The sequence below is a fragment of the Pleuronectes platessa genome, chromosome 6 (genome assembly GCF_947347685.1).
Source record: "Pleuronectes platessa chromosome 6, fPlePla1.1, whole genome shotgun sequence".
Taxonomy (NCBI): Eukaryota; Metazoa; Chordata; class Actinopteri; order Pleuronectiformes; family Pleuronectidae; genus Pleuronectes; species Pleuronectes platessa.
Genome location: NC_070631.1, coordinates 16,890,601 through 16,917,235, shown reverse-complemented (window position 1 = coordinate 16,917,235; position 26,635 = coordinate 16,890,601). Strand labels below are relative to the sequence as shown.

General features: G+C 40.6%; 3 protein-coding genes across 3 annotated transcripts; all 3 read right to left on the bottom strand.

The window, feature by feature from the left end:
* Positions 1 to 1,224: 1,224 nt before the first annotated feature.
* LOC128442035 (taste receptor type 1 member 1-like) lies at positions 1,225 to 7,027 on the bottom strand. The gene is made up of 6 exons (XM_053424202.1): positions 6,843 to 7,027; positions 6,234 to 6,540; positions 5,366 to 6,091; positions 4,976 to 5,182; positions 4,586 to 4,706; positions 1,225 to 2,153 (listed from the first exon to the last, which is right to left on the bottom strand). Exons 1-6 carry the CDS (start codon positions 7,025 to 7,027, stop codon positions 1,225 to 1,227), a joined length of 2,475 nt encoding a protein of 824 aa, XP_053280177.1.
* A 6,105-nt stretch (positions 7,028 to 13,132) lies between these two features.
* LOC128442033 (taste receptor type 1 member 1-like) lies at positions 13,133 to 18,935 on the bottom strand. The gene is made up of 6 exons (XM_053424201.1): positions 18,751 to 18,935; positions 18,142 to 18,448; positions 17,274 to 17,999; positions 16,884 to 17,090; positions 16,494 to 16,614; positions 13,133 to 14,061 (listed from the first exon to the last, which is right to left on the bottom strand). The coding sequence occupies exons 1-6, from the start codon at positions 18,933 to 18,935 to the stop codon at positions 13,133 to 13,135; spliced, it is 2,475 nt and encodes an 824-aa protein (XP_053280176.1).
* A 3,645-nt stretch (positions 18,936 to 22,580) lies between these two features.
* On the bottom strand, positions 22,581 to 26,253 carry LOC128442032 (taste receptor type 1 member 1). The gene is made up of 6 exons (XM_053424200.1): positions 26,069 to 26,253; positions 25,518 to 25,815; positions 24,694 to 25,419; positions 24,043 to 24,249; positions 23,677 to 23,797; positions 22,581 to 23,564 (listed from the first exon to the last, which is right to left on the bottom strand). Exons 1-6 carry the CDS (start codon positions 26,251 to 26,253, stop codon positions 22,636 to 22,638), a joined length of 2,466 nt encoding a protein of 821 aa, XP_053280175.1. The 3' UTR covers positions 22,581 to 22,635.
* Positions 26,254 to 26,635: the final 382 nt, after the last annotated feature.

Below are 26,635 nucleotides of genomic sequence, written 5' to 3'. Positions count from 1 at the left end.
ATTTGGAGTTAAATAAATTTACTTTTGGCATGAGAGGTTTGTGTGTGGCCTCCCTTCTTGTTGCCATCTTTGAGCTAGGTGGTAACAGTAGTATGCATGAGAGAAGACACCGCGAGATTTGTGGACTTCTATGTGGTGTCCGCTGATAATGTAGTGGGCTGGTCTGGACAGACAATGCCAGGGCTGAATTTTTGTCCCAGTCCACCCCTGAACATGCCTGCCGCTGGCGAGCTGAGATGTGTAGATGCTGCCATTGAGTCTGTTTTAGAAGACATCGACAGCGCATTCATTTTGAAAGAGGAACACAGAACGTGGAGGCGACGCCAAAGCACCGCGCTAATCCCTATCGCCCCGAAGCTTGGCTGTTCACAAAGGACACTGAAGTGACGCTGAACCGCCGGGCAGCGCTAATAATATCACCCGTTGATCCAGTAGATCGCTGCACGGCTTTGTGCCAGTCACACCGGAGGCTGAAGCACCGCGCTGCGCCAAGGCTGCCTCGCGGTGCTTCAGCCTCCGGTGTGACCGGCACAAAGTTTTAACATGGGAGTGGATAGGATCCAGCTGTTATTTAAGGCTTGGCGCTGCGCTGAAGCGTCCGGTGTGAACCCGGCGTTAGTAAATAACTCACAATGCGTTGCTTAGCATACGTCACATACTACGTTGCTCTGATTGGTTGTAGGTCTATCCAATTGAGCGAAGAAGAATTTTACTTCCTGGTCAGTTGAAACACGCCCCATAATCACAGCCCAATGGAGCGGTCTCAGACTCACATTCTGACTAGAATTGTGAGTCTGACAACGTCAGGCTACGCTCTCCCCTAATAACCACAAAAACGTTAATCTGAAAAGAAAAAACTTTCCATTTATTATTTTTTTTACATACATTTTTCTATTACTGTTGTAAATGCAAACCTGTATAATAAATCTCAATTGAGTCAGCTACATGTCATAGAACATAATGATATTTTAAAGTTTGTGTTTTGTAGAATTCCTTGTAGGTGAGAACACAGAGGAAACAAGAGGTGTGAAACTGCAGAAAATGCATAGATGGTTGAATATGTCAGCAGCTGATACTGCGCTGGAAGTTCTAATGATTATTGCAAGAATCAGTTGTATGAGTTATATGTCAAATTGGAGTACATACAATTTTTAAGGACTTCAGATGTTAAAATATTTAGAAGACCTGAAGCACATCTGATCCATCAGATATTACAGTAAGCTGCTACTGGCTCATAGTTTTGGTATAGTTCTGAATGAGACCTTGGAAGTACTGCTGTGTGTTTTTCTTGGGTTGGAAAATGATGATGTAACATTTTGGCAGGAAGTACCACAACAGAAAGGAGTAGAGACTGGAGAGCACTGCCACAGCGTTAAGCGTTTGGATGTATCTTCCCCGGTAAAGCAGGTATCCAGTGACAAAGATGATCCAGGTGAGGATCAGCAGCAGCAGACAGAACGTTATCGCTTTGGCCTCGTTGTAATTTTTGGGGAGGTCTTTCCCCATGTAGGAAAAAATAAAGCAAAGAAAGCACAGACATAGAAGTAAAGATACAGGAGCAGAGCAGGATTCCAGACTGAGGTCACAACTAAGTATGATTTTATCTGGGTACCATACAGTTTCATTGTAGGGCCTGGGGGGAGCGGTAGAATAGCCAATGATTATAAAGAGTACCTGAGTGACAAATGCCACAGTGATGACCAGCCACTGTCCATGATACTTCATCCACCAGCTGTGCAGCTTGGGAAACTTGGCAGCCATTTTGAAAACGCAAACAATTTGAAACGAGCGCACAACAAAGCATGCCATACAAACAGTATAGAACAAGAAGAACGGTAAGAACCTCAAGATACAATAAGAAACAGTTGGTTTGCCAAAGTAAAAGAAAATACTGAGACTACACAGACTGAGGCAGCCTAAGATTAGGAAGCACATGGGTCCCCCAGCAGATCTGACAACAGGGGTGTTGTAGTTCACGGCAAAGAGACCAGACATGGTGAGTGAGATGCCCACCAAGGCCGAGGCCCCGAACATGATCAGTATAGCCCCACTGTCTGTGAATGGGATGTACTCCACCAGCCGCAGGGTGCATGAGGTGCTTCCTTCTGCAGACCACTCTGTCTCCTTACAGTCTATGCACTTGTAGGGATCCTCTGTTAAACAAGAGAGAGGGATGATTTGTTAATACAGTTTTGGAAAGATAATCAGACAATAGAGGAAGCAGTTTTACTCTCTTCAGCTTTCATAATCCACCACTCCAGTGCCTGTTCTAAACCCATCTGTTTGGAATGTTAATGAAAATAATATGTATTCATTTTTATTGTTTGTGTGTTGGATGTTGTGTTCAGAGTTTTTTATAAACAGACTATAATGCAGAGTGACATTAGAAAACCCTGTGATCATCCTACCTGGGTTATCTGCGATGAAGAGCTTTAATCCATGTTTTTCATCAAATGAAACTGAATTAGCTTTATAACTGTTCAGTAATGTGCTTTATATATGAAGCCCAGGTATAACCTAAGGCTATAGTAGTGCCATAATATGAATGATGTTGTACCTAAAGTGTATATATGCTAATTAAATAACTTGATAAAGCTATAGGATATAGTTGGACATCATATCTGTACAAAGTTTCAGTTCTAAATTAAAATAATAAAATAGGTAGTGTGTAGTCACTCTAACATGCTCGTTATGTGAAAAGATCAGTAGTTGGTGGTAGTGTCCATCACTCACAAATAGTGCCTCCCTATTGGTTGAGAGGCGGGATCTAAAAATACGACAGGAGAGCGCTCGAGACAGAGTAGAGGGAGAGAAAAGAAAAGAGACTGACGGAGTTGAATTACAGTAAGAAAGAGAGGGAAATTGATAAGAATATACTACAGCAGTATTAAGAAGGTGAAACCATTTTAAGGGTTGAACCTAAGGGTCTGTGGTGTTTATTCAGCCAGCGAAGTATTTTAAGTTTTCCCGTTTTTGGAGATATCTAGCTGGCTCAGCATTGTGGACGGAGACAGTGCTAGCGGATTTAGCGGAGGTGTGTCGCCGTCGTCAGGCAAGCTAACGTGCTGCTCAGATAGCAACCGAGCAACCCGGACGATCATTGGAGGCAGCCTACGAGGGAGCTACGCAACGGAATAGCGCAGCTAGCTACCAGGATTGCTAGGGGTTCCATTCAGCCTCGTTGGACGACCAGTTAGCTATGTGTGGATGCTAGCGGACCTACTGAATGCAGTGTTATCGTGGTGGTCGTGAGTAGCCCTCATTGGTCGCAAAAGAGTCCAGTTAACAGGCCTGCAACGGGGGGGGGGTTGAACTGACCGGTTTGTTTGTTGTTTTCCAATGCCGGCTTTTGTATTTTCTTTTACCAGTATGATGTTCTTGTTTGTAACAGATGATTGTTATTCCATGTGAACACAAAGTTATGTCATACTAGGAAGATTTTCTGTGACAGTTATTATTCTGGGTGGTTTATTATTAGTTACCATAGTGATAAGTCAGTTTTAAATGTGAGATGCTGTTGGTTATACAGGGCCTAAATATAGTTCAAAAAGCCTAAAATATAACTAAATCTATTTTCTGGTAGCGACTCATTTTTATTTCAACTACACTATTTCCTTGGTTAAATAAATTCTATGTAAATAATTGACAATGTGTTATTGACTCCACTCATTTCTATTAGTAGGTATTATTCAGGTGGTATAAATTGAACTCAGGTAAAAGCCGAGTCTTAACAGGGAATTGACAAAAGGGCTACATATATATATAAATTTGCTGATTTACTTAACTGGTGTTGTTTTTTTCATGAATGTCGGCTATTTAAAAGGTCAACTCAATCTTCACACCCAAGGTCACAGCTCTGTAATTCTGCTCAGTACCAAGCAATACTACAAAAAAACGTGTGATTTTACTTTGAAGACTTGCCAAAGAGGAAGTTGTGCTATGATTGTTTTTGCCATATAGGAAATCAGCACCTGTGAATGTCTGTTAGTCCGAAATGCTGAATTTAGTTTATTATCAAATTGATCTGGCGGCGATATTGTCCGCCCCCACTGATTGCTAACGAGCGCTGGTCACCTGTTTATTTAAATGTTATTAATATTGAACATATCATATGTATTAATCCCACCAGAATTGTAACTGCACTTTCCTGGGCCACAAATAATACACATGCTAAGTATAAAGCTGCTGAAAGTAACGGCTCAGGAGATTTGCGTTCCACATACAGACAGACGTTTATGGAATTAACAGGTAGATGTTCTGTCGTGACGATATTTTGTTAATTTAAATTTGTTTTAATTTGATATATATAAATATGGTTGAAAACTTAAGAAGAGTACATTGCATTGAATGGAATGGGTTCAAGGTGTAGCTGAAGACACCAGTATATTCTTAAAACCCAAACCAAATCATTTCACCCAAAAATCTCTGGATTCATCGGCCATGTTCAGGGGTCAGAGTGAAAATGGAAGCTTGTAGGTGTCTGAATGTTAAACAGCTTTCCAAATGACAGGACTCATCTTATCAAAATAAAAGGGCGGTAGTGTTTTTCTAGAAATGTTCCTTATTTTCCTTTATAATAATTTACCTGTGCTGTTGACATAAGTTCCATTCCGACAGAGTTGACATGTGAAGCAGCATTTGTGGATTCCATCTTGCTGTTTTGCATATCCCACTTCACATGGTGGGCTACACTGTGAAGTTGGCACCTGAATTGTTCAGCAGAAAGTAATTTAAGATAAGTAAATACCGTTAAGGATGAAATTTGAACTCACAACAGTCTTCATATGCAGCTTTTAAATATCTTGACATGTTTTGTAAAGTGGGAACAATCCTTTTTAGACACGATTTCCCTCATATGTGGCGTGTTGTACCACAATCTGTTTGTGATAACAGTTTGTCTGCTCTTTCCACTGCCGTTTAATGTATGCACAATTTTCTCAAACAACATACTGTACTGTGGGAAAAAATGACTTACTTCTCCACCTGAGTACCACTTTACTTTGGTACTGTTAATAAAATGATGGACTGATGGGTGAACATCGTAAAAGCCGATCTTCTGGGCGTCACCACTCTGGTTCCAGAAAACTATAGAATAGGATCCAAACCTGGGGTTTCCATTTTGATCAAACCGAATAGTTTGATTCATAAGCATAAAGTTTGACTTCTTCAACTGTGCAAGAACCTGATGTGGACACACAAAGTTCAGAGGAGCGTTACTACTTCTGTTGGTTGTAAAGTGGATTGTATATGATGTGTATCTAATAAAACACACGTGAGACAAGTATTTTGGATCTTGGTCAACTTATCTACAGGTGCTATCGTCATAAAAATCAAATATAAACCCTCTAATCATTTTCATACTCACCATGTAATTGGACAGTGTAATATTGTCATTACATTGACCAGCTTCACATTGTAAGGCATTGTGTAGGGCGTTGGCAAGAGCATGCACAGCAGAATACACAGCAAAAGAGAAGGATGGGTCCATAGAAATGAGTTCCTCTGCAGTCAGGCTGTCACAGTTGCAAACCTGATTACACAACGTCGGTTGTTTTGCATTACCACATTGAATCCTGCTTTTGGAAGAAAGGATAAAATCACTGAAACCAGGTATCGTCTCTACTGACTGAGACACGCCAAGCACAGTTCCAATATTCTGGATTCCTCTCTCCTTGGGAAGCATCTTGTTTAAGGACCAGGTGTCCCCTGCTATCCACACCTTGTTGGTGACATTCAGTCGTATTGCTGACCTAATGAGATCTTCAGCGGTCAACTTAGAAGCATATACAACAATGATGTCTATCCTCTGTACGTCTATCTGTCTGAACATTTGGGAGTGATTAGTGTCGTCAGTGAGCGTTTTGGTGAACGGCAAGCAGATCTCAGTGTCTTTAATCCTCTTTATGAACGACGTCAGGCCATCAACGCCAAAGTCGTTACCACTATTGAGGAAAGCAACCCACTTCCATTTGAAGTGCAGTAGGATGCTGACAATCACTTCTATGATTTCTTCATTGGAATGCACTGTTCGCAGGAAAGAGGGATATTTCGCTTTCTCTGAAAACGCAGAGCTGGAAGCTCCATAGCTGACCTATAAGAAGAGTAATAGAGAAATTGGCAATATTTTCATTGGCAGTAAAGAACAAATAAATTCACAATGTCATGACTAAGTCGAAATGTAAATTAATTGACATTGTATGAGGGAAAAATATTTAAAAAGAGGACAGATTTACCATAGGGATGAGATCAGTCATGAACAGTTGGGCGACAGTCCGTGTCTCAGTGCTTGAGAAGGGGCCGACCACTCCTATCATCTTAGTCATTTTGAACATAGTCTTATGTTTTTCATCCAAGACTTCAATTGAGCCATTGAATGAGATGAGTTGGAAAATTCCTGGGAAATTCTGAAATTCCGAGCAGTGGTCAAAAATCTCATAACCAAGACACACATTAGGCAGCAGGTTGGTGGAGTTATTGATTTGCTCCACAGCGAATCTCATCATCTGAAACCTCCGATAACTGGACACAATGAAGGGTTGACTGTGGACAGAGGAAGGACAACAGGAGAGCAGGACCGACTTTAAATCAACATTAAGTCTTCAGACGTCAACACTGATACGTTTACATGAAGAGAAATTACATATTTCATGGTACAATGATCGAGATCAGATGTTACACCGTCAACTTGATCATCTACAAATAACTGGAGTGGGTGTGAAGGAAAATGTCTTATGGAGCTTTACTAACTGGCTTTTACATTCAAGTATAATCCATTACACTAAGACCTGATCTTATGCTTTCAGCTTCATTAAATATCAATGCAAATGTAAAATAAAACTCACCTGGAGCAGTTGATGGCCTCTGGTCTGACTTGATGTACAGAGTCGATGACATGATGAATATCAAAAAGTCCACCTATCAGATAGTCTCCTTCCAGCTGAAACTCCGAGGCTGGGACAGTGCACTGAGTCGAGGAGGCGCGTAGAAGAGAGCCCAGCAGACACAGACAAAAGAGAAAATGTTTCATGGTTGTTCATCAATCTGCTGTGATCTCTAAAGGGATTCAGCCTCTGCTTTTAATAAGCAATGTGTGGCTTGTAATGGCAAACCCAAAGTCTTGATTTCCATGCAGCTCACAGATTAGTATGCAAACAGTATCTGAGGTGCACTTACCCCTGTGATGGCTACACACTGAGGTGAGCGATAATTATGAGCAAGCAAAGCCTCTAAGCTGTGTATATGACAAATGGTATATACATATGTATACACACACACACACACACGCACACGCACAAACACACATGTTGTCATGGTAATAAAACACACAGGTTTAATGACAAAATGATTTTGTTAGGTTTAGGAAAAGTTAATGTCTTGATACTTTCAATGGGGGGGGGGGGAGGGGGGGGTTGATCTATGGATGGACCTTGCAGTTTTGTGGTATGTCTTATTAGATAACTTCTCCTTATTGCATAGTGGCTAAAAATGTTGACACATTTAACTGTAACGTTTTCTATTACATAAGAATCGCAGTATATCAGTCAAAGATGACCTTTTACTTTAGGGCCTTGTCTTACACTCGTTGCACCAATTGTGTATTTGTTGGTTCCACATTAATGCAGTTGTCAGCTTCTCATCCTGCGGCCCCTTAATTTAAATAGCAAATGCTCTTGCAACTATGTCAGCACCCAGATCTAAAAATCTGAGGTCAGTGCATTGTTGGCACATTGCCATTTTGAAGCATGCGTGTCTTTTTACTTTGTACACAAGTGAACTTGTTTCTTCAGCAAAGAAGCGTTGTCTCTTACCATCTGACACATTCCCCATTTTAACATTTTAATTGCACTCCACCAAGGTACAAGGTGGGTTTTAAAGGGAATGGGACTTTGGCTTACTGCATGTTCTGTAAAAACCCACATCACATGGACACAATCTACATACACTTGCACCATATGCTTCAAATCATGTGCTTGTAATTAATAATGGCTTTAACTACTCACAACTGTTAAATCGGTCATTATAATTTAATTGCCTTTGTAAGATAAGTTTCATATTGAATTCAAGTGTTGCCATCGGGATGGTGTATGGATTACAGGGATGAAGTAAAGACGAGGCTGTGAGGTTGTGTGTGGTCTCAAGCAAATACAAACAAATGAATTAATTCAACCGGATATCTTTGGTTAATGCTAAAATGCTACATCCTCTTACAAATGAGATCTGCATGAGTTGAACCTTTGACCACACAGGTAATTTGGGAGCAGATTATTTGCAATCTGTTTGAGGATTATTATGAAGGATGACTAAAGATCATCCTTCATCGTCCCGGCTCGTCCAAGGCCATGTAGCGAGACTCCCTACAGGGGCATGGTGTGACTATGACGTTTATTTCGGTCGTAATCCCATTCGATGCCCTCTAGCATATCGTTTCTGAAATAGAGGAACCACAACAAATCGCGGGAGTTGTTTTTTTCCAGAGTTTTTGGGACGGTAGACATGCCAGATAGTGGAGAGCGGGGTAATGTGGGACATTTTTTACATTTGCTCCCCTCTAGGCGAGCTAAAATGTATATCAGTCAAATTTACACATTTCCAATTAATTCAGGATGTGTTCTAGCAATGGAAATGATCAGAATGTCTTCAGGACAAAGGGCAGTGAAAATATGATTCTTTAAAAAAAAGTGGTCTTGTGTCCCACTTTACCCCGGCTAATGTGGGACATCGGGTAATGTGAGACACCCCCTGTATCTAGGCAACGGAACACATTTGTGGTCATTTGAACTTTATGTTTTCAAGCCCCTCCCATTCCCCCCTTGCCATGAAGGAGAAGTTGGTGCTGGTGCTGTGGAAAGTATGTTTTTTAACAAAAATTTGTTTTTTGCATGTAAAAGTAAATTTTCTTGCTTTGAACCTAATCTACTGTTGTGTCAAAACAAATTGAATCAGAAAAATTTATATCATACATGTTGGTGAACTTCCAACATATAAAACCATGTGATTGATGCTAGCTGAAGATTAGCCTGAATTGATAAGAGATGTTTTTTCTAAAACGGTGGCTGTTGGGTAAAGTGGGACAAATGCTGTGGGGTAAAGTGAGACAGTGTCTCACTTTAACCCACCATGAAGCACAAGTTAAGTTTAGTCTTAAACATATTTTAGTGTTATATTACAATATATATGTTTTATTTTTTATGTCATAAACATTGTAGAAAAGCCATCATGCCAAGAAACTATACACCAGGAAGACAACCTGGGGCCAAACACCCCTAGCAGAGATGGAGAGTGCAGCCGCTGAGGTCATGCAAGGAAAGAAGTCCTTAAGAAAAGCTGGAAGGGGTAGAAATATTGACAAGACAACCCTCAAAAGATTCATAAAGAAAAAAGACAAAGGGAAAGTAAAATCAGTAGCCTGGGGTACAGTAGCTGAGGTAAAGAGAATATTCACAGATGAGATGGAGGAGGAGCTTGCCAAACACTTGAAACAACTAGCTGACCAGTTCCATGGCCTTGCTCCAGTTAAGTGCCGTGAACTGGCATTTGAATACGCAGAGAAAAACAATATCCCTGTCCCTGACAATTGGACAGAGAAACAATGTGCCGGTGAGCTAGGGTGTGCAAGAGATCACATGAATCATAATAATCATAAATGTGCTTAATTGACCAATCCCCATGATTCTGTTAATAGTCCGATATTAGTGGTTGTCAATCTAGCTGTCAGGATTTTAACTGTGTTGTTATGGTAGTTTTAAAGTGGCCGGGGTAAAGTGGGACACAAGACCACTTTTTTTAAAACAATCATATTTTCACTGCCCTTTGTCCTGAAGACATTCTGATCAATTCCATTGCTAGAACACATCCTGAATTAATTGGAAATGTGTAAATTTTACTGATATATCATTTTAGCTCGCCTAGAAAATGTAGCAAATGTAAAAAAAAAAACGACATTTCCCCGCTTTCCCTAGCCTGGATGCCAGACGAACTTAGCCCCGCCCACAACATTTTTGATCAGCAGATCGGTCTGGAGTCGTTCCGTTGGGAAAAAATTATGCCCGACCGGGCCAATCAGATTGTCAGGGCTGGCTTTATACGATGATTGACAGATGATCAACGGTAACGTAATCAACCACGTCATCAAAGTGCCCTTGGGTTGAATTCGTTTTCAACTAACATGCCCAGGGGTGGACTGGCCATCTGGCATACCGGGCATCGTCCCGGTGGGCCGTTGTCCCAATGTGGGCCGGTCTGGTCCGCTATGTTTTTTTTTTTTTCTCTTCTTCCTCTCTAAATTCCCTCCAATTGGGCCGGCCAATTGGCTACAGAGGGCTGGCAGTGTGTTGCCAGCATAAACACATATTATTGGTCTATTGTTTGTCATTGTCAATCAATCATGGGATGACAGGCTCAGAGAGCCCTGACAGTGCTGTCAATCACAACACAAACCAGGGTGGGGCGGGACCTCATGGCATTGGCGGGGGGAGGTGCGGGATGGGCTGCTGCTGAGACAGAAACTTAAAATGGATAATAAGAGTAAAAAACGCCCGGGTGGCGCTGAGAAGCATCGGGGAAAAAAGCCTAAGTCTCTGGAGGTGGAGGCTGCTAAATGTGCCAAACTGACGGACCTGTTTGGTGCCGGGTTCACCAGCCCAGCAGCAGCAGGTGCGCCGGGAGACGAGTGAGGAGGACTCGACAATGATGAGCGAGTGGAGGCAGACATGTTAAGTAACGTTGGCCTGGGGCTGGCTAGGCTACATTTTTTAGACATGTCCAAAACAAAGTAGAAAACGTTTTGATTTTGTTTTAATATGCCGAATTGTGATATTATGGGTTATTATTGTTCAGATGATTTAGCTAAGGTAGCTAAGCGCTGCTAACGTCGTTTACTGTTGCCATAGCAACAGTAAACTTTCTGAGCTGTAAATAGAGATGAGAGTGCTTATGTGTTGATCCTTAATGGTGTGATCATGTACACTAAATTATCAATTATTACAGGTTGTTGTGATATATTTGAGGAGTCGTTCTCCCTCTGTTTTATATGAGGACATTTGGGACCACTGTTAGAATTTGGTAAGTTTATCATGTATTTTTTAATGTATAAATTCATACTTCATAATTATAATAATTTTCAAAAGGTTTTAAAAGAAACACACATCCAAAAAGTTCTCAACTCTAGGTTCAGGACAGAGGAAAACATTTTCTTTATTTTTCAGACATTATAATGTATCCATGTCCTTCTCAGGTTGACCACTTGACATGTGAGAGCCTGAGGAGTTGTTCCCCCTCTGTCCATGTTCGAGGACTTGCTCTCTGTCTGCCTCCACTCTCTGCCTTCACTGTACCAAAGTTTGTCTGTTGAGTCTCTTTTTTTTTTAATGTTTTATGAAATCATACTTAATTTGTGATGATTAGAGACATTATAATGTATCCATGTCCTTCTCAGGTTGACCACTTGACATGTGAGAGCCTGAGGAGTTGTTCCCCCTCTGTCCATGTTCGAGGACTTGCTCTCTGTCTGCCTCCACTCTCTGCCTTCACTGTACCAAAGTTTGTCTGTTGAGTCTCTTTTTTTTTTAATGTTTTATGAAATCATACTTAATTTGTGATGATTAGAGACATTATAATGTATCCATGTCCTTCTCAGGTTGACCACTTGACATGTGAGAGCCTGAGGAGTTGTTTTCCAGACACAGGTAGAGCTGGCAGGGGCGTCACCCTGGGCCTGCCCTTTTGGGCTGGGCTTCAGCTGCAGATCTAAAGGCTGCTTCCAGGGGCATGGGGCCCTCAGCCTTTGTTTTTCTTTGCTTCTGCACCTTACAACATACATCACACCTTATTTTCACACATCCAAACACTGTTAACACCACTGACGCGTAACATATTTTACACATCCCACTACGTAGTTAGAGCTATCTTGATTTGGAGTTAAATAAATTTACTTTTGGCATGAGAGGTTTGTGTGTGGCCTCCCTTCTTGTTGCCATCTTTGAGCTAGGTGGTAACAGTAGTATGCATGAGAGAAGACACCGCGAGATTTGTGGACTTCTATGTGGTGTCCGCTGATAATGTAGTGGGCTGGTCTGGACAGACAATGCCAGGGCTGAATTTTTGTCCCAGTCCACCCCTGAACATGCCTGCCGCTGGCGAGCTGAGATGTGTAGATGCTGCCATTGAGTCTGTTTTAGAAGACATCGACAGCGCATTCATTTTGAAAGAGGAACACAGAACGTGGAGGCGACGCCAAAGCACCGCGCTAATCCCTATCGCCCCGAAGCTTGGCTGTTCACAAAGGACACTGAAGTGACGCTGAACCGCCGGGCAGCGCTAATAATATCACCCGTTGATCCAGTAGATCGCTGCACGGCTTTGTGCCAGTCACACCGGAGGCTGAAGCACCGCGCTGCGCCAAGGCTGCCTCGCGGTGCTTCAGCCTCCGGTGTGACCGGCACAAAGTTTTAACATGGGAGTGGATAGGATCCAGCTGTTATTTAAGGCTTGGCGCTGCGCTGAAGCGTCCGGTGTGAACCCGGCGTTAGTAAATAACTCACAATGCGTTGCTTAGCATACGTCACATACTACGTTGCTCTGATTGGTTGTAGGTCTATCCAATTGAGCGAAGAAGAATTTTACTTCCTGGTCAGTTGAAACACGCCCCATAATCACAGCCCAATGGAGCGGTCTCAGACTCACATTCTGACTAGAATTGTGAGTCTGACAACGTCAGGCTACGCTCTCCCCTAATAACCACAAAAACGTTAATCTGAAAAGAAAAAACTTTCCATTTATTATTTTTTTTACATACATTTTTCTATTACTGTTGTAAATGCAAACCTGTATAATAAATCTCAATTGAGTCAGCTACATGTCATAGAACATAATGATATTTTAAAGTTTGTGTTTTGTAGAATTCCTTGTAGGTGAGAACACAGAGGAAACAAGAGGTGTGAAACTGCAGAAAATGCATAGATGGTTGAATATGTCAGCAGCTGATACTGCGCTGGAAGTTCTAATGATTATTGCAAGAATCAGTTGTATGAGTTATATGTCAAATTGGAGTACATACAATTTTTAAGGACTTCAGATGTTAAAATATTTAGAAGACCTGAAGCACATCTGATCCATCAGATATTACAGTAAGCTGCTACTGGCTCATAGTTTTGGTATAGTTCTGAATGAGACCTTGGAAGTACTGCTGTGTGTTTTTCTTGGGTTGGAAAATGATGATGTAACATTTTGGCAGGAAGTACCACAACAGAAAGGAGTAGAGACTGGAGAGCACTGCCACAGCGTTAAGCGTTTGGATGTATCTTCCCCGGTAAAGCAGGTATCCAGTGACAAAGATGATCCAGGTGAGGATCAGCAGCAGCAGACAGAACGTTATCGCTTTGGCCTCGTTGTAATTTTTGGGGAGGTCTTTCCCCATGTAGGAAAAAATAAAGCAAAGAAAGCACAGACATAGAAGTAAAGATACAGGAGCAGAGCAGGATTCCAGACTGAGGTCACAACTAAGTATGATTTTATCTGGGTACCATACAGTTTCATTGTAGGGCCTGGGGGGAGCGGTAGAATAGCCAATGATTATAAAGAGTACCTGAGTGACAAATGCCACAGTGATGACCAGCCACTGTCCATGATACTTCATCCACCAGCTGTGCAGCTTGGGAAACTTGGCAGCCATTTTGAAAACGCAAACAATTTGAAACGAGCGCACAACAAAGCATGCCATACAAACAGTATAGAACAAGAAGAACGGTAAGAACCTCAAGATACAATAAGAAACAGTTGGTTTGCCAAAGTAAAAGAAAATACTGAGACTACACAGACTGAGGCAGCCTAAGATTAGGAAGCACATGGGTCCCCCAGCAGATCTGACAACAGGGGTGTTGTAGTTCACGGCAAAGAGACCAGACATGGTGAGTGAGATGCCCACCAAGGCCGAGGCCCCGAACATGATCAGTATAGCCCCACTGTCTGTGAATGGGATGTACTCCACCAGCCGCAGGGTGCATGAGGTGCTTCCTTCTGCAGACCACTCTGTCTCCTTACAGTCTATGCACTTGTAGGGATCCTCTGTTAAACAAGAGAGAGGGATGATTTGTTAATACAGTTTTGGAAAGATAATCAGACAATAGAGGAAGCAGTTTTACTCTCTTCAGCTTTCATAATCCACCACTCCAGTGCCTGTTCTAAACCCATCTGTTTGGAATGTTAATGAAAATAATATGTATTCATTTTTATTGTTTGTGTGTTGGATGTTGTGTTCAGAGTTTTTTATAAACAGACTATAATGCAGAGTGACATTAGAAAACCCTGTGATCATCCTACCTGGGTTATCTGCGATGAAGAGCTTTAATCCATGTTTTTCATCAAATGAAACTGAATTAGCTTTATAACTGTTCAGTAATGTGCTTTATATATGAAGCCCAGGTATAACCTAAGGCTATAGTAGTGCCATAATATGAATGATGTTGTACCTAAAGTGTATATATGCTAATTAAATAACTTGATAAAGCTATAGGATATAGTTGGACATCATATCTGTACAAAGTTTCAGTTCTAAATTAAAATAATAAAATAGGTAGTGTGTAGTCACTCTAACATGCTCGTTATGTGAAAAGATCAGTAGTTGGTGGTAGTGTCCATCACTCACAAATAGTGCCTCCCTATTGGTTGAGAGGCGGGATCTAAAAATACGACAGGAGAGCGCTCGAGACAGAGTAGAGGGAGAGAAAAGAAAAGAGACTGACGGAGTTGAATTACAGTAAGAAAGAGAGGGAAATTGATAAGAATATACTACAGCAGTATTAAGAAGGTGAAACCATTTTAAGGGTTGAACCTAAGGGTCTGTGGTGTTTATTCAGCCAGCGAAGTATTTTAAGTTTTCCCGTTTTTGGAGATATCTAGCTGGCTCAGCATTGTGGACGGAGACAGTGCTAGCGGATTTAGCGGAGGTGTGTCGCCGTCGTCAGGCAAGCTAACGTGCTGCTCAGATAGCAACCGAGCAACCCGGACGATCATTGGAGGCAGCCTACGAGGGAGCTACGCAACGGAATAGCGCAGCTAGCTACCAGGATTGCTAGGGGTTCCATTCAGCCTCGTTGGACGACCAGTTAGCTATGTGTGGATGCTAGCGGACCTACTGAATGCAGTGTTATCGTGGTGGTCGTGAGTAGCCCTCATTGGTCGCAAAAGAGTCCAGTTAACAGGCCTGCAACGGGGGGGGGGTTGAACTGACCGGTTTGTTTGTTGTTTTCCAATGCCGGCTTTTGTATTTTCTTTTACCAGTATGATGTTCTTGTTTGTAACAGATGATTGTTATTCCATGTGAACACAAAGTTATGTCATACTAGGAAGATTTTCTGTGACAGTTATTATTCTGGGTGGTTTATTATTAGTTACCATAGTGATAAGTCAGTTTTAAATGTGAGATGCTGTTGGTTATACAGGGCCTAAATATAGTTCAAAAAGCCTAAAATATAACTAAATCTATTTTCTGGTAGCGACTCATTTTTATTTCAACTACACTATTTCCTTGGTTAAATAAATTCTATGTAAATAATTGACAATGTGTTATTGACTCCACTCATTTCTATTAGTAGGTATTATTCAGGTGGTATAAATTGAACTCAGGTAAAAGCCGAGTCTTAACAGGGAATTGACAAAAGGGCTACATATATATATAAATTTGCTGATTTACTTAACTGGTGTTGTTTTTTTCATGAATGTCGGCTATTTAAAAGGTCAACTCAATCTTCACACCCAAGGTCACAGCTCTGTAATTCTGCTCAGTACCAAGCAATACTACAAAAAAACGTGTGATTTTACTTTGAAGACTTGCCAAAGAGGAAGTTGTGCTATGATTGTTTTTGCCATATAGGAAATCAGCACCTGTGAATGTCTGTTAGTCCGAAATGCTGAATTTAGTTTATTATCAAATTGATCTGGCGGCGATATTGTCCGCCCCCACTGATTGCTAACGAGCGCTGGTCACCTGTTTATTTAAATGTTATTAATATTGAACATATCATATGTATTAATCCCACCAGAATTGTAACTGCACTTTCCTGGGCCACAAATAATACACATGCTAAGTATAAAGCTGCTGAAAGTAACGGCTCAGGAGATTTGCGTTCCACATACAGACAGACGTTTATGGAATTAACAGGTAGATGTTCTGTCGTGACGATATTTTGTTAATTTAAATTTGTTTTAATTTGATATATATAAATATGGTTGAAAACTTAAGAAGAGTACATTGCATTGAATGGAATGGGTTCAAGGTGTAGCTGAAGACACCAGTATATTCTTAAAACCCAAACCAAATCATTTCACCCAAAAATCTCTGGATTCATCGGCCATGTTCAGGGGTCAGAGTGAAAATGGAAGCTTGTAGGTGTCTGAATGTTAAACAGCTTTCCAAATGACAGGACTCATCTTATCAAAATAAAAGGGCGGTAGTGTTTTTCTAGAAATGTTCCTTATTTTCCTTTATAATAATTTACCTGTGCTGTTGACATAAGTTCCATTCCGACAGAGTTGACATGTGAAGCAGCATTTGTGGATTCCATCTTGCTGTTTTGCATATCCCACTTCACATGGTGGGCTACACTGTGAAGTTGGCACCTGAATTGTTCAGCAGAAAGTAATTTAAGATAAGTAAATACCGTTAAGGATGAAATTTGAACTCACAACAGTCTTCATATGCAGCTTTTAAATATCTTGACATGTTTTGTAAAGTGGGAACAATCCTTTTTAGACACGATTTCCCTCATATGTGGCGTGTTGTACCACAATCTGTTTGTGATAACAGTTTGTCTGCTCTTTCCACTGCCGTTTAATGTATGCACAATTTTCTCAAACAACATACTGTACTGTGGGAAAAAATGACTTACTTCTCCACCTGAGTACCACTTTACTTTGGTACTGTTAATAAAATGATGGACTGATGGGTGAACATCGTAAAAGCCGATCTTCTGGGCGTCACCACTCTGGTTCCAGAAAACTATAGAATAGGATCCAAACCTGGGGTTTCCATTTTGATCAAACCGAATAGTTTGATTCATAAGCATAAAGTTTGACTTCTTCAACTGTGCAAGAACCTGATGTGGACACACAAAGTTCAGAGGAGCGTTACTACTTCTGTTGGTTGTAAAGTGGATTGTATATGATGTGTATCTAATAAAACACACGTGAGACAAGTATTTTGGATCTTGGTCAACTTATCTACAGGTGCTATCGTCATAAAAATCAAATATAAACCCTCTAATCATTTTCATACTCACCATGTAATTGGACAGTGTAATATTGTCATTACATTGACCAGCTTCACATTGTAAGGCATTGTGTAGGGCGTTGGCAAGAGCATGCACAGCAGAATACACAGCAAAAGAGAAGGATGGGTCCATAGAAATGAGTTCCTCTGCAGTCAGGCTGTCACAGTTGCAAACCTGATTACACAACGTCGGTTGTTTTGCATTACCACATTGAATCCTGCTTTTGGAAGAAAGGATAAAATCACTGAAACCAGGTATCGTCTCTACTGACTGAGACACGCCAAGCACAGTTCCAATATTCTGGATTCCTCTCTCCTTGGGAAGCATCTTGTTTAAGGACCAGGTGTCCCCTGCTATCCACACCTTGTTGGTGACATTCAGTCGTATTGCTGACCTAATGAGATCTTCAGCGGTCAACTTAGAAGCATATACAACAATGATGTCTATCCTCTGTACGTCTATCTGTCTGAACATTTGGGAGTGATTAGTGTCGTCAGTGAGCGTTTTGGTGAACGGCAAGCAGATCTCAGTGTCTTTAATCCTCTTTATGAACGACGTCAGGCCATCAACGCCAAAGTCGTTACCACTATTGAGGAAAGCAACCCACTTCCATTTGAAGTGCAGTAGGATGCTGACAATCACTTCTATGATTTCTTCATTGGAATGCACTGTTCGCAGGAAAGAGGGATATTTCGCTTTCTCTGAAAACGCAGAGCTGGAAGCTCCATAGCTGACCTATAAGAAGAGTAATAGAGAAATTGGCAATATTTTCATTGGCAGTAAAGAACAAATAAATTCACAATGTCATGACTAAGTCGAAATGTAAATTAATTGACATTGTATGAGGGAAAAATATTTAAAAAGAGGACAGATTTACCATAGGGATGAGATCAGTCATGAACAGTTGGGCGACAGTCCGTGTCTCAGTGCTTGAGAAGGGGCCGACCACTCCTATCATCTTAGTCATTTTGAACATAGTCTTATGTTTTTCATCCAAGACTTCAATTGAGCCATTGAATGAGATGAGTTGGAAAATTCCTGGGAAATTCTGAAATTCCGAGCAGTGGTCAAAAATCTCATAACCAAGACACACATTAGGCAGCAGGTTGGTGGAGTTATTGATTTGCTCCACAGCGAATCTCATCATCTGAAACCTCCGATAACTGGACACAATGAAGGGTTGACTGTGGACAGAGGAAGGACAACAGGAGAGCAGGACCGACTTTAAATCAACATTAAGTCTTCAGACGTCAACACTGATACGTTTACATGAAGAGAAATTACATATTTCATGGTACAATGATCGAGATCAGATGTTACACCGTCAACTTGATCATCTACAAATAACTGGAGTGGGTGTGAAGGAAAATGTCTTATGGAGCTTTACTAACTGGCTTTTACATTCAAGTATAATCCATTACACTAAGACCTGATCTTATGCTTTCAGCTTCATTAAATATCAATGCAAATGTAAAATAAAACTCACCTGGAGCAGTTGATGGCCTCTGGTCTGACTTGATGTACAGAGTCGATGACATGATGAATATCAAAAAGTCCACCTATCAGATAGTCTCCTTCCAGCTGAAACTCCGAGGCTGGGACAGTGCACTGAGTCGAGGAGGCGCGTAGAAGAGAGCCCAGCAGACACAGACAAAAGAGAAAATGTTTCATGGTTGTAGGGATCGTTCATCAATCTGCTGTGATCTCTAAAGGGATTCAGCCTCTGCTTTTAATAAGCAATGTGTGGCTTGTAATGGCAAACCCCCAGTCTTGATTTCCATGCAGCTCACAGATTAGTATGCAAACAGTATCTGAGGTGCACTTACCCCTGTGATGGCTACACACTGAGGTGAGCGATAATTATGAGCAAGCAAGTTGCCTCTAAGCTGTGTATATGACAAATGGTATATACATATGTATACACACACACACACACACACACACGTTGTCATGGTAATAAAACACAGTTTTCAGCACAAAATGATTTTGTAAGGTTTAGGAAAAGTTAATGCCTTGATACTTTCAAGGGGGGGAGGGGTCGATCTATTGACCTTGCAGTTTTGTGGTATGTCGGATTAAATAATTTCTCCTTAGTGTATAGTGGCTAAAAGTCTTGACAGCTTTAACTGTTACGTTTTCCATTACATAAGAATCGCAGTATATCAGTCAAAGTATACCTTTTACTTTAGGGCCTTGTCTTACACCTGTTGCACCAATTGTGTATTTGTTGGTTTCACATTGATGCAGTTGTCAGTTTCTCATCCTGCGGCCCCTTAATTTAAATTATAAATGCTCTCGCAACTATCTGAGCACCCATGGGTGTGTTGGTCTAAAAATATGTGGTCAGTGCATTGTTGGCACATTGCCATTTTGAAGCATGCATGTCTTTTTAAGAACTTGTTTCTTCCGCAAAGAAGCGTTGTCTCTTATCATCTGACACATTTCCCATTTTAACATTTTAATTGCACTCCACCAAGGTACAAGGTGGGTTTTAAAGGGAATGGGACTTTGGCTTACTGCATGTTCTGCTAAAAACCCACATCACATGGACACAATCTACATACACTTGCACCATATGCTTCAAATCATGTGCTTGTAATAAATAATGGCTTTAACTACTCACAACTGTTAAATCAGTCATTATAATGTAATTGCCTTTGTAAGATAAGTTGGGATAGGGGTGGTGTATGGATTACAGGGATGAAGTAAAGACGAGGCTGTGAGGTTGTGTGTGGTCTCAGGCAAATACAAACAAATGAATTACTTCAACTGGATATCTTTGGTTAATGCTAAAATGCTACATCCTCTTACAAATGAGATCTGCATGAGTTGAACCTTTGACCACACAGGTAATTTGGGAGCAGATCATTTGCAATCTGTCTGAGGATTATTATGAAGGATGACTAAAGATCGTGAGCTGGACTCTCACTGAAACCAGGCAAACTCGTAATGACACAGCTGAACCCCTTGTCTGTTGGAGATATTAAAGGGTGATGTAAAAGATAATTAAAGTATAAATGAAATGGTTTGTGGGAGCCACATGAGGTGGGTGAACTACTAAAGAGCAATTATTGCTGTCAAATGCTTGCACTTCTAAAAGATCATCCATACCAACAATGTGCATGGTTGTTGTTTGTAACGTTTGGTTTTCTTATATGTTAACGGGAAAATTGAGTTTCTGAAGGCACTGGTTTTCTCTTTGTTTCCATATCAGTCTTAAATTACAAACTCCCAATGCCACATTTAGTAAAATAATTTCAGCTTCATGATAGCGAGTTATCAAAGGCAAGTAAATGTGATCTTGATGCCATCTTGCTAAATACACTGTAAAAATGATCAAGGTTACCTCAACTTCAAGATAAGCTTTTTTTCAACTTACAAAGTTACGTAGTACAAGTTGTTAAATTATTGATAATTTATTGTTTGAAATGTTTTTTTTAATGAAGCTAAAACTAGTAACTATGTTACATTATCCATTCATGAAAACTACTTTGACGATCCATGGCGAATCAAGGATCGTGATCATGGTGGCAGCTGATCAAGGATCGTGATGGACGATCCTGAATATTGATAGTAGTGATGGATTGTGATGGTGCTGATGGATCGTGATGGAGGCTTGTGGATCGTGATGGTTGATCCTGATGGTGGATAGTGTAGGGATCGATTGAGATTGTGGTGGTGGATTATTGTGCTGGCTTATCATGGAATATCATTACAACAAGACAATATGACTACTCACATGTTCTACGATTACTTTTCCTGTTTATAGGGTTTTTCCTTGCTCTTGTAGAGCGTGATGGGCAGAGGATGTCGCACTTTGTTAAACCCTATAAGAAAAATTGTGATTGTGGGCTATACAAATAGAATTTGATTGATTGATGATTGACTTTCTTTTGTCATTTCATACCCTTTCAACTCACATGTTCAAGTTAAGATAACTAACTATATTCATACAATTCCCCTTCCAAGTATTGCTAACTCGTGTTTTTAAGCCGACGATTGAACTTAACTTTTCAAATTAAGTAGACTAATGTTTTTTTTTTTTATTCCTTATCTTCACTAATAAGGGCACGTTTAGCCATTTCCTTAAACATCTCACATAAACCTGTAAATAGCACAGCAAGTACTGATGCTTGCTGTAATCAGCGGTGACAGCTTTGTTCGGAACTTATTCAGTGCTTGGTTTGGTGCACAGCATGTGAAATTGAAGCAAATATGGTCAATGAACTTAACACATTAACAGGAGTGCAGAACTAAAACCAGTCACTATTTGTAAGAGTTAAAGATAAATATAAAAAAGAAAAATCAGCACCTACAAACCCAAACCACTTCTGGCTCTGACATCTGATAGTCTCATAATGTTGTCGTTACAGCTGTATAACTGTTCAATGATGACATCGTTCATTACCACACTGATACTGTTGGAAAGAAATGACGATATCTCAAATATGACAGTATGGGCGTGTACGTAGACGACCAATATATTTAGAGATTGGACATTATTATCTTTGATGAGATGACAGAAAATATATTACAAGCAGTAGACAAAAATGCAAAAACATTTGAATGCATAAAAAAAGATACCAGGTAAATTCAAGACATGTCTGTAGTCTCGTCTGTGAACAGCATCACAGTGAGTTGGTGTTTTCATGTTGTGAGAATAATGTAATAACCTCAAAAACATTAAGCTGAAAAGAAAAACGTTCCATTTATTAATTTTCTTTACATACATTTTTCTATTACAGTTGGAAATGTAAACCTGTATAATAAATCTCAATTGAGTCTGCTACATGTCATAGAACATAATGATATTTTAAAATTTGTGTTTAGAATTGCTGGTAGGTGAGAACACAGAGGAAACAAGAGGTGTGGCCTGACTAGGTTTTTCATTTTTTCCAAGATACTGGTGCTAGTCTCACATCTAGTGGCAGTGAATATTGCACATATAACCTTTGAACCAATGTGAAACCAGCAAAAAATGCACAGCGGTTGAATATGTCAGAGTCTGATACCTCGCTGAAAGATTAAATGATTATTGCAAGTATCAGTTGTATGAGTTATATGTACTATTGTAATACATACAATTTCTGTTTACTTCAGATGTAGCCCTTGTACTCCAGGTATCTAAATGTAAAATTCTTTTCCACACTCAAAATTGTATTATTATAGGTTCAATCAAAGTGGTAGAACTCAACAAAATATGTAGCAACTGCTTAAACTACATATATCAGCAGCAAACTCTGGATAAGAATATGGTGCTAGATAAAAAAAACAGCATACTATTCTCATTTATAGCAACATGTTATAATTTCCTTTAAAATATTTATAAGACCTGAAGCACATCTGATCCATCAGATATTACAGTAAGCTGCTACTGGCTCAGAGTTTTGGTATAGTTCTGAATGAGACCTTGGAAGTACTGCTGTGTGTTTTTCTTGGGTTGGAAAATGATGATGTAACATTTTGGCAGGAAGTACCACAACAGAAAGGAGTAGAGACTGGAGAGCACTGCCACAGCATTGAGAGTTTGGATGTATTTTCCCCGGTAAAGCAGGTATCCAGTGGCAAAGATGATCCAGGTGAGGATCAGCAGCAGCAGACAGAACGTTATCGCTTTGGCCTCGTTGTAATTTTTGGGGAGGTCTTTCCCCATGTAGGAGAAAATAAAGCAAAGAGAGCACAGAGATAATAGTAAAGATACAGGAGCAGAGCAGGATTCCAGACTGAAGTCACAACTGAGTATGATTTTATCTGGGTACCATTCGGTTTCATTGTAGGGCCTGGGGGGTGTATAAGAATAGCCAACGGTTATAAAGAGTGCCTGAGTGACAAATGCCACAGTGATGACCAGCCACTGTCCATGATATTTCATCCACCAGCTGTGCAGCTTGGGAAACTTGGCAGCCATTTTGAAAACGCAAACAATTTGAAATGAGCGCACAACAAAGCATGCCATACAAACAGTGTAGAACAAGAAGAACGGTAAGAACCTCAAGATACAATAAGAATAAGTTGGTTTGCCAAAGTAAAAGAAAATACTGAGACTACACAGACTGAGGCAGCCTAAGATTAGGAAGCACATGGGTCCCCCAGCAGATCTGACAACAGGGGTGTTGTAGTTCACAGCAAAGAGACCAGACATGGTGAGTGAGATGCCCACCAAGGCCGAGGCCCCGAACATGATCAGTATAGCCCCACTGTCTGTGAATGGGATGTACTCCACCAGCCGCAGGGTGCATGAGGTGCTTCCTGCTGCAGACCACTCTGTCTCCTTACAGTCTATGCACTTGTAGGGATCCTCTGTTAAACAAGAGAGAGGGACGATTTGTTAATACAGTTAAGTTGACTTTTTAAAACTTAACGACAAAACAAAAGGCAACAATGGCTGCACTATTCAGGCATAATAATTTACCTGTGCTGTTGACATAGGTTCCATTCAAACATATTTGACAGGTGAAGCAGCATTCGTGGATTCCATCTGGCTTTTTTGCATATCCCACAGGACACTCAGGGGAACACACTGAAGTGGGCACCTGTGCAACGTAATCATTCAGCAAGAAAAACAAAAAGTCATGATGGGGAAATGATAGATAAGTAGCAGTAACTGAGACTATACATCTTTTTAAATGTCTGATTCAGTTTGTGTTGGATAATAAAACATCACTTGCGCCATGAACAACCACCACTGGTTGACTGTCAACACTTAACAATCCCACACACTCATACACAACATTCCCTCAGAAATGGGAAAAGCTCTCCATACACAATAACAACTCACTTCTCTATTCTTGTACCACTGAATTTTGGTGCTGTTGATGACGAACTGGAACGATGGAGGAAAACTATAAAAGCCGATCTCCTGCGCTTCACCACTTTGGTTCCAGTAAATTATGGAGTAGGATCCAAACTTTGGGTCACCGTTCTTATCAAACTGAATGCTTTGATTTAAAAGAGTAAAGTTGGACTTCTTCAGCTCAGCTAGAACCTGATGTGGATAAAGAACATCCAAATCACTCTCTGTGGACATTGGAGGAGTTGATTAAATCCTTTTTCAGGTTTTATCTCTCATAGGGAGAAAGCAGGTTATCAGAATGTAAACTCTTCTATCTCTAAAATATCAGTGCAATGTTGACAAGGTAATAAATGAGTGTTCATACATCCAGGCAGAAATCAGACTAAACATCGGTAAACTGTAGTGGTTTCTCTCACTTAGATTTACTTTAGCAAAGTTTAGACTTCTCACTTTAATCAGATTGAAATGTTTCACAAGATTAAATAAACCCTGACAAACAGCTCTAAAATGGTAATCTGTAGAAGTAGAAGTGATCAAATCCTCACAATTTAGAGGCTGTTTACATGTGTAACATTTGATAATCATATATATATATATATATATATCATACAATTATTATGCTTAATTGATACTTACCATGTGAGGGTACACTGTAGTGCTGTCATTACATGTGCCAGCTCCACATTTTAAAACATTGTGTAAAGCATATGCGATTGAGTACACAGCAGAATAAACAGGAAAAGAGAAAGATGGGTCTGCTGTGATGATATCTTCGGCACTCAAGCTACTGCAGTTGCAAACCTGATTACAAAATGTCTGCTGTCCTTCATTTCCACAGTGGGTGTGGCTTTTAAAAGACAAGATGAAATCACTGAAACCAGGTATTGCCTGCGCTGGTTCAGCGACTCCAAGCACAGTTCCAACATTTCTGATCCCCTTCTCCTTTGGGAGCTTCTTGTTTAAGGACCATGCGTCCCCTGCTATCCACACCTTGTTGGTGACGTTCAGTTGTATCGCTGACTCGATGAGTTTTGCAGCGGTCCATTCAGGGGCAAAGACAATGAGTATGTTCACTCTCTGTGCCTCTATCTGTTTGAACACTTGGGTGTAATTTGTGTAATAATTGAGACCTTTGCTGTACGCCAGGCAGATCTGGCTGTCCTCAATCTTTCTCCTGAACTGTTCCTGACCGTCTTTGCCATAATCATTGTCAATGTTGAGGAAAGCAACCCAGCGCCAGTCGAAGTGCAGTAGGATGTTGAAGATTACTTCCACGACGTCCTTATTGGGATGAACCGTTCTGAAGAAAGACGGGAAATTGTGTATACTTGAAAAGATAGAGGTAGCTGCTCCATAACTGACCTGTTAGATGAGCAATAAAGAAAATATCAGCAACAGTAAATCCTCAAAAGTCAAATTGCTTTTTTAATTCAACATTTTTTTTAATTCAACAAATTTACCATAGGGATGAGATCCATCATCAGCAGTGGGGCTACAGACAGTGTTTCAGTGCTCGTATAAGAGCCGACCACTGCTGTCACCTTGGTCAGAGTCTTCTGTGATTCATCCCGACTTTGAACCGAGCCGTTGAATGAGATGAGGTCGAAAATCCCTGGAAAGTTACGTGTATCTGAGCAGTGGTCAAATATCTGATAGCCCAGAGACACATTAGGCAGCAGTTTGGTGGAGTTGTTTATTTGCTCCACAGCGAACCTCATCATCTGAAACCTCCGATAACTGGACAGAATTAAGGGTTGACTGTGGAGACAGGGTGAGTATGAGTTATAGTTTCACATATGGACATTTAAAAGTACTATGCAGACTTTATCTCCTTAAATAACTTTGATAATGCCGAAATTATTTGGATTGGGTTTGGTGGTAATGAGCAACCCCAAATAGCTCTTCACTCTAATTAAGAAAAGCTTCAACGGTGCTGTAATCTGTTCAAATACACGTTCTTCAATCATTTCAATGTCCTAAGAAATCCATTCAGATCTGGTGTGAGACTCACCTGGAGCATTCGATGGTGTCCGGTTGGACGTGATGAACAGGAGCATTGACATGATGCACATCAAAAAGTCCACCTATCAAATAATCTCCCTCCAGCTGAAACTCTGAGGCTGGGACAGCGCATTGAGTTGAAGAGGCGCGTTGAAGAGATTCAAGCAGACACAGATAAACCAGAAAATGTTTCATGGTTGAAGTTTACTACTCTCATGCCACCTCTAATTTGTCTTTGCACGTAGCAAGTTACGAGACACTGGCGACACCTCAGCCTCTGTGAGTATTTCCATGGATTTGTGATTTCATGAGGCGCAATAAATGGTTCAGGGGGAATTCACAAAGCAGTATGCAAAAATAATTGCACCTGCAGCGTCGAGCAGCTACTGGCATCAAGTTCAATGCGTCCGTCATGAATTTATCTGGTCATTGCGTAAATTACATGTTTAAATCTAAGATATGTGTGACAGGTATAAAACTTATGAATAATAACTGTTTAGCATTTATGGGAGACACCGTTTGTTGTCTTCCATGGGAAGCACAGGGTTACACAAAGAGACTAATAATGGACGTTTGT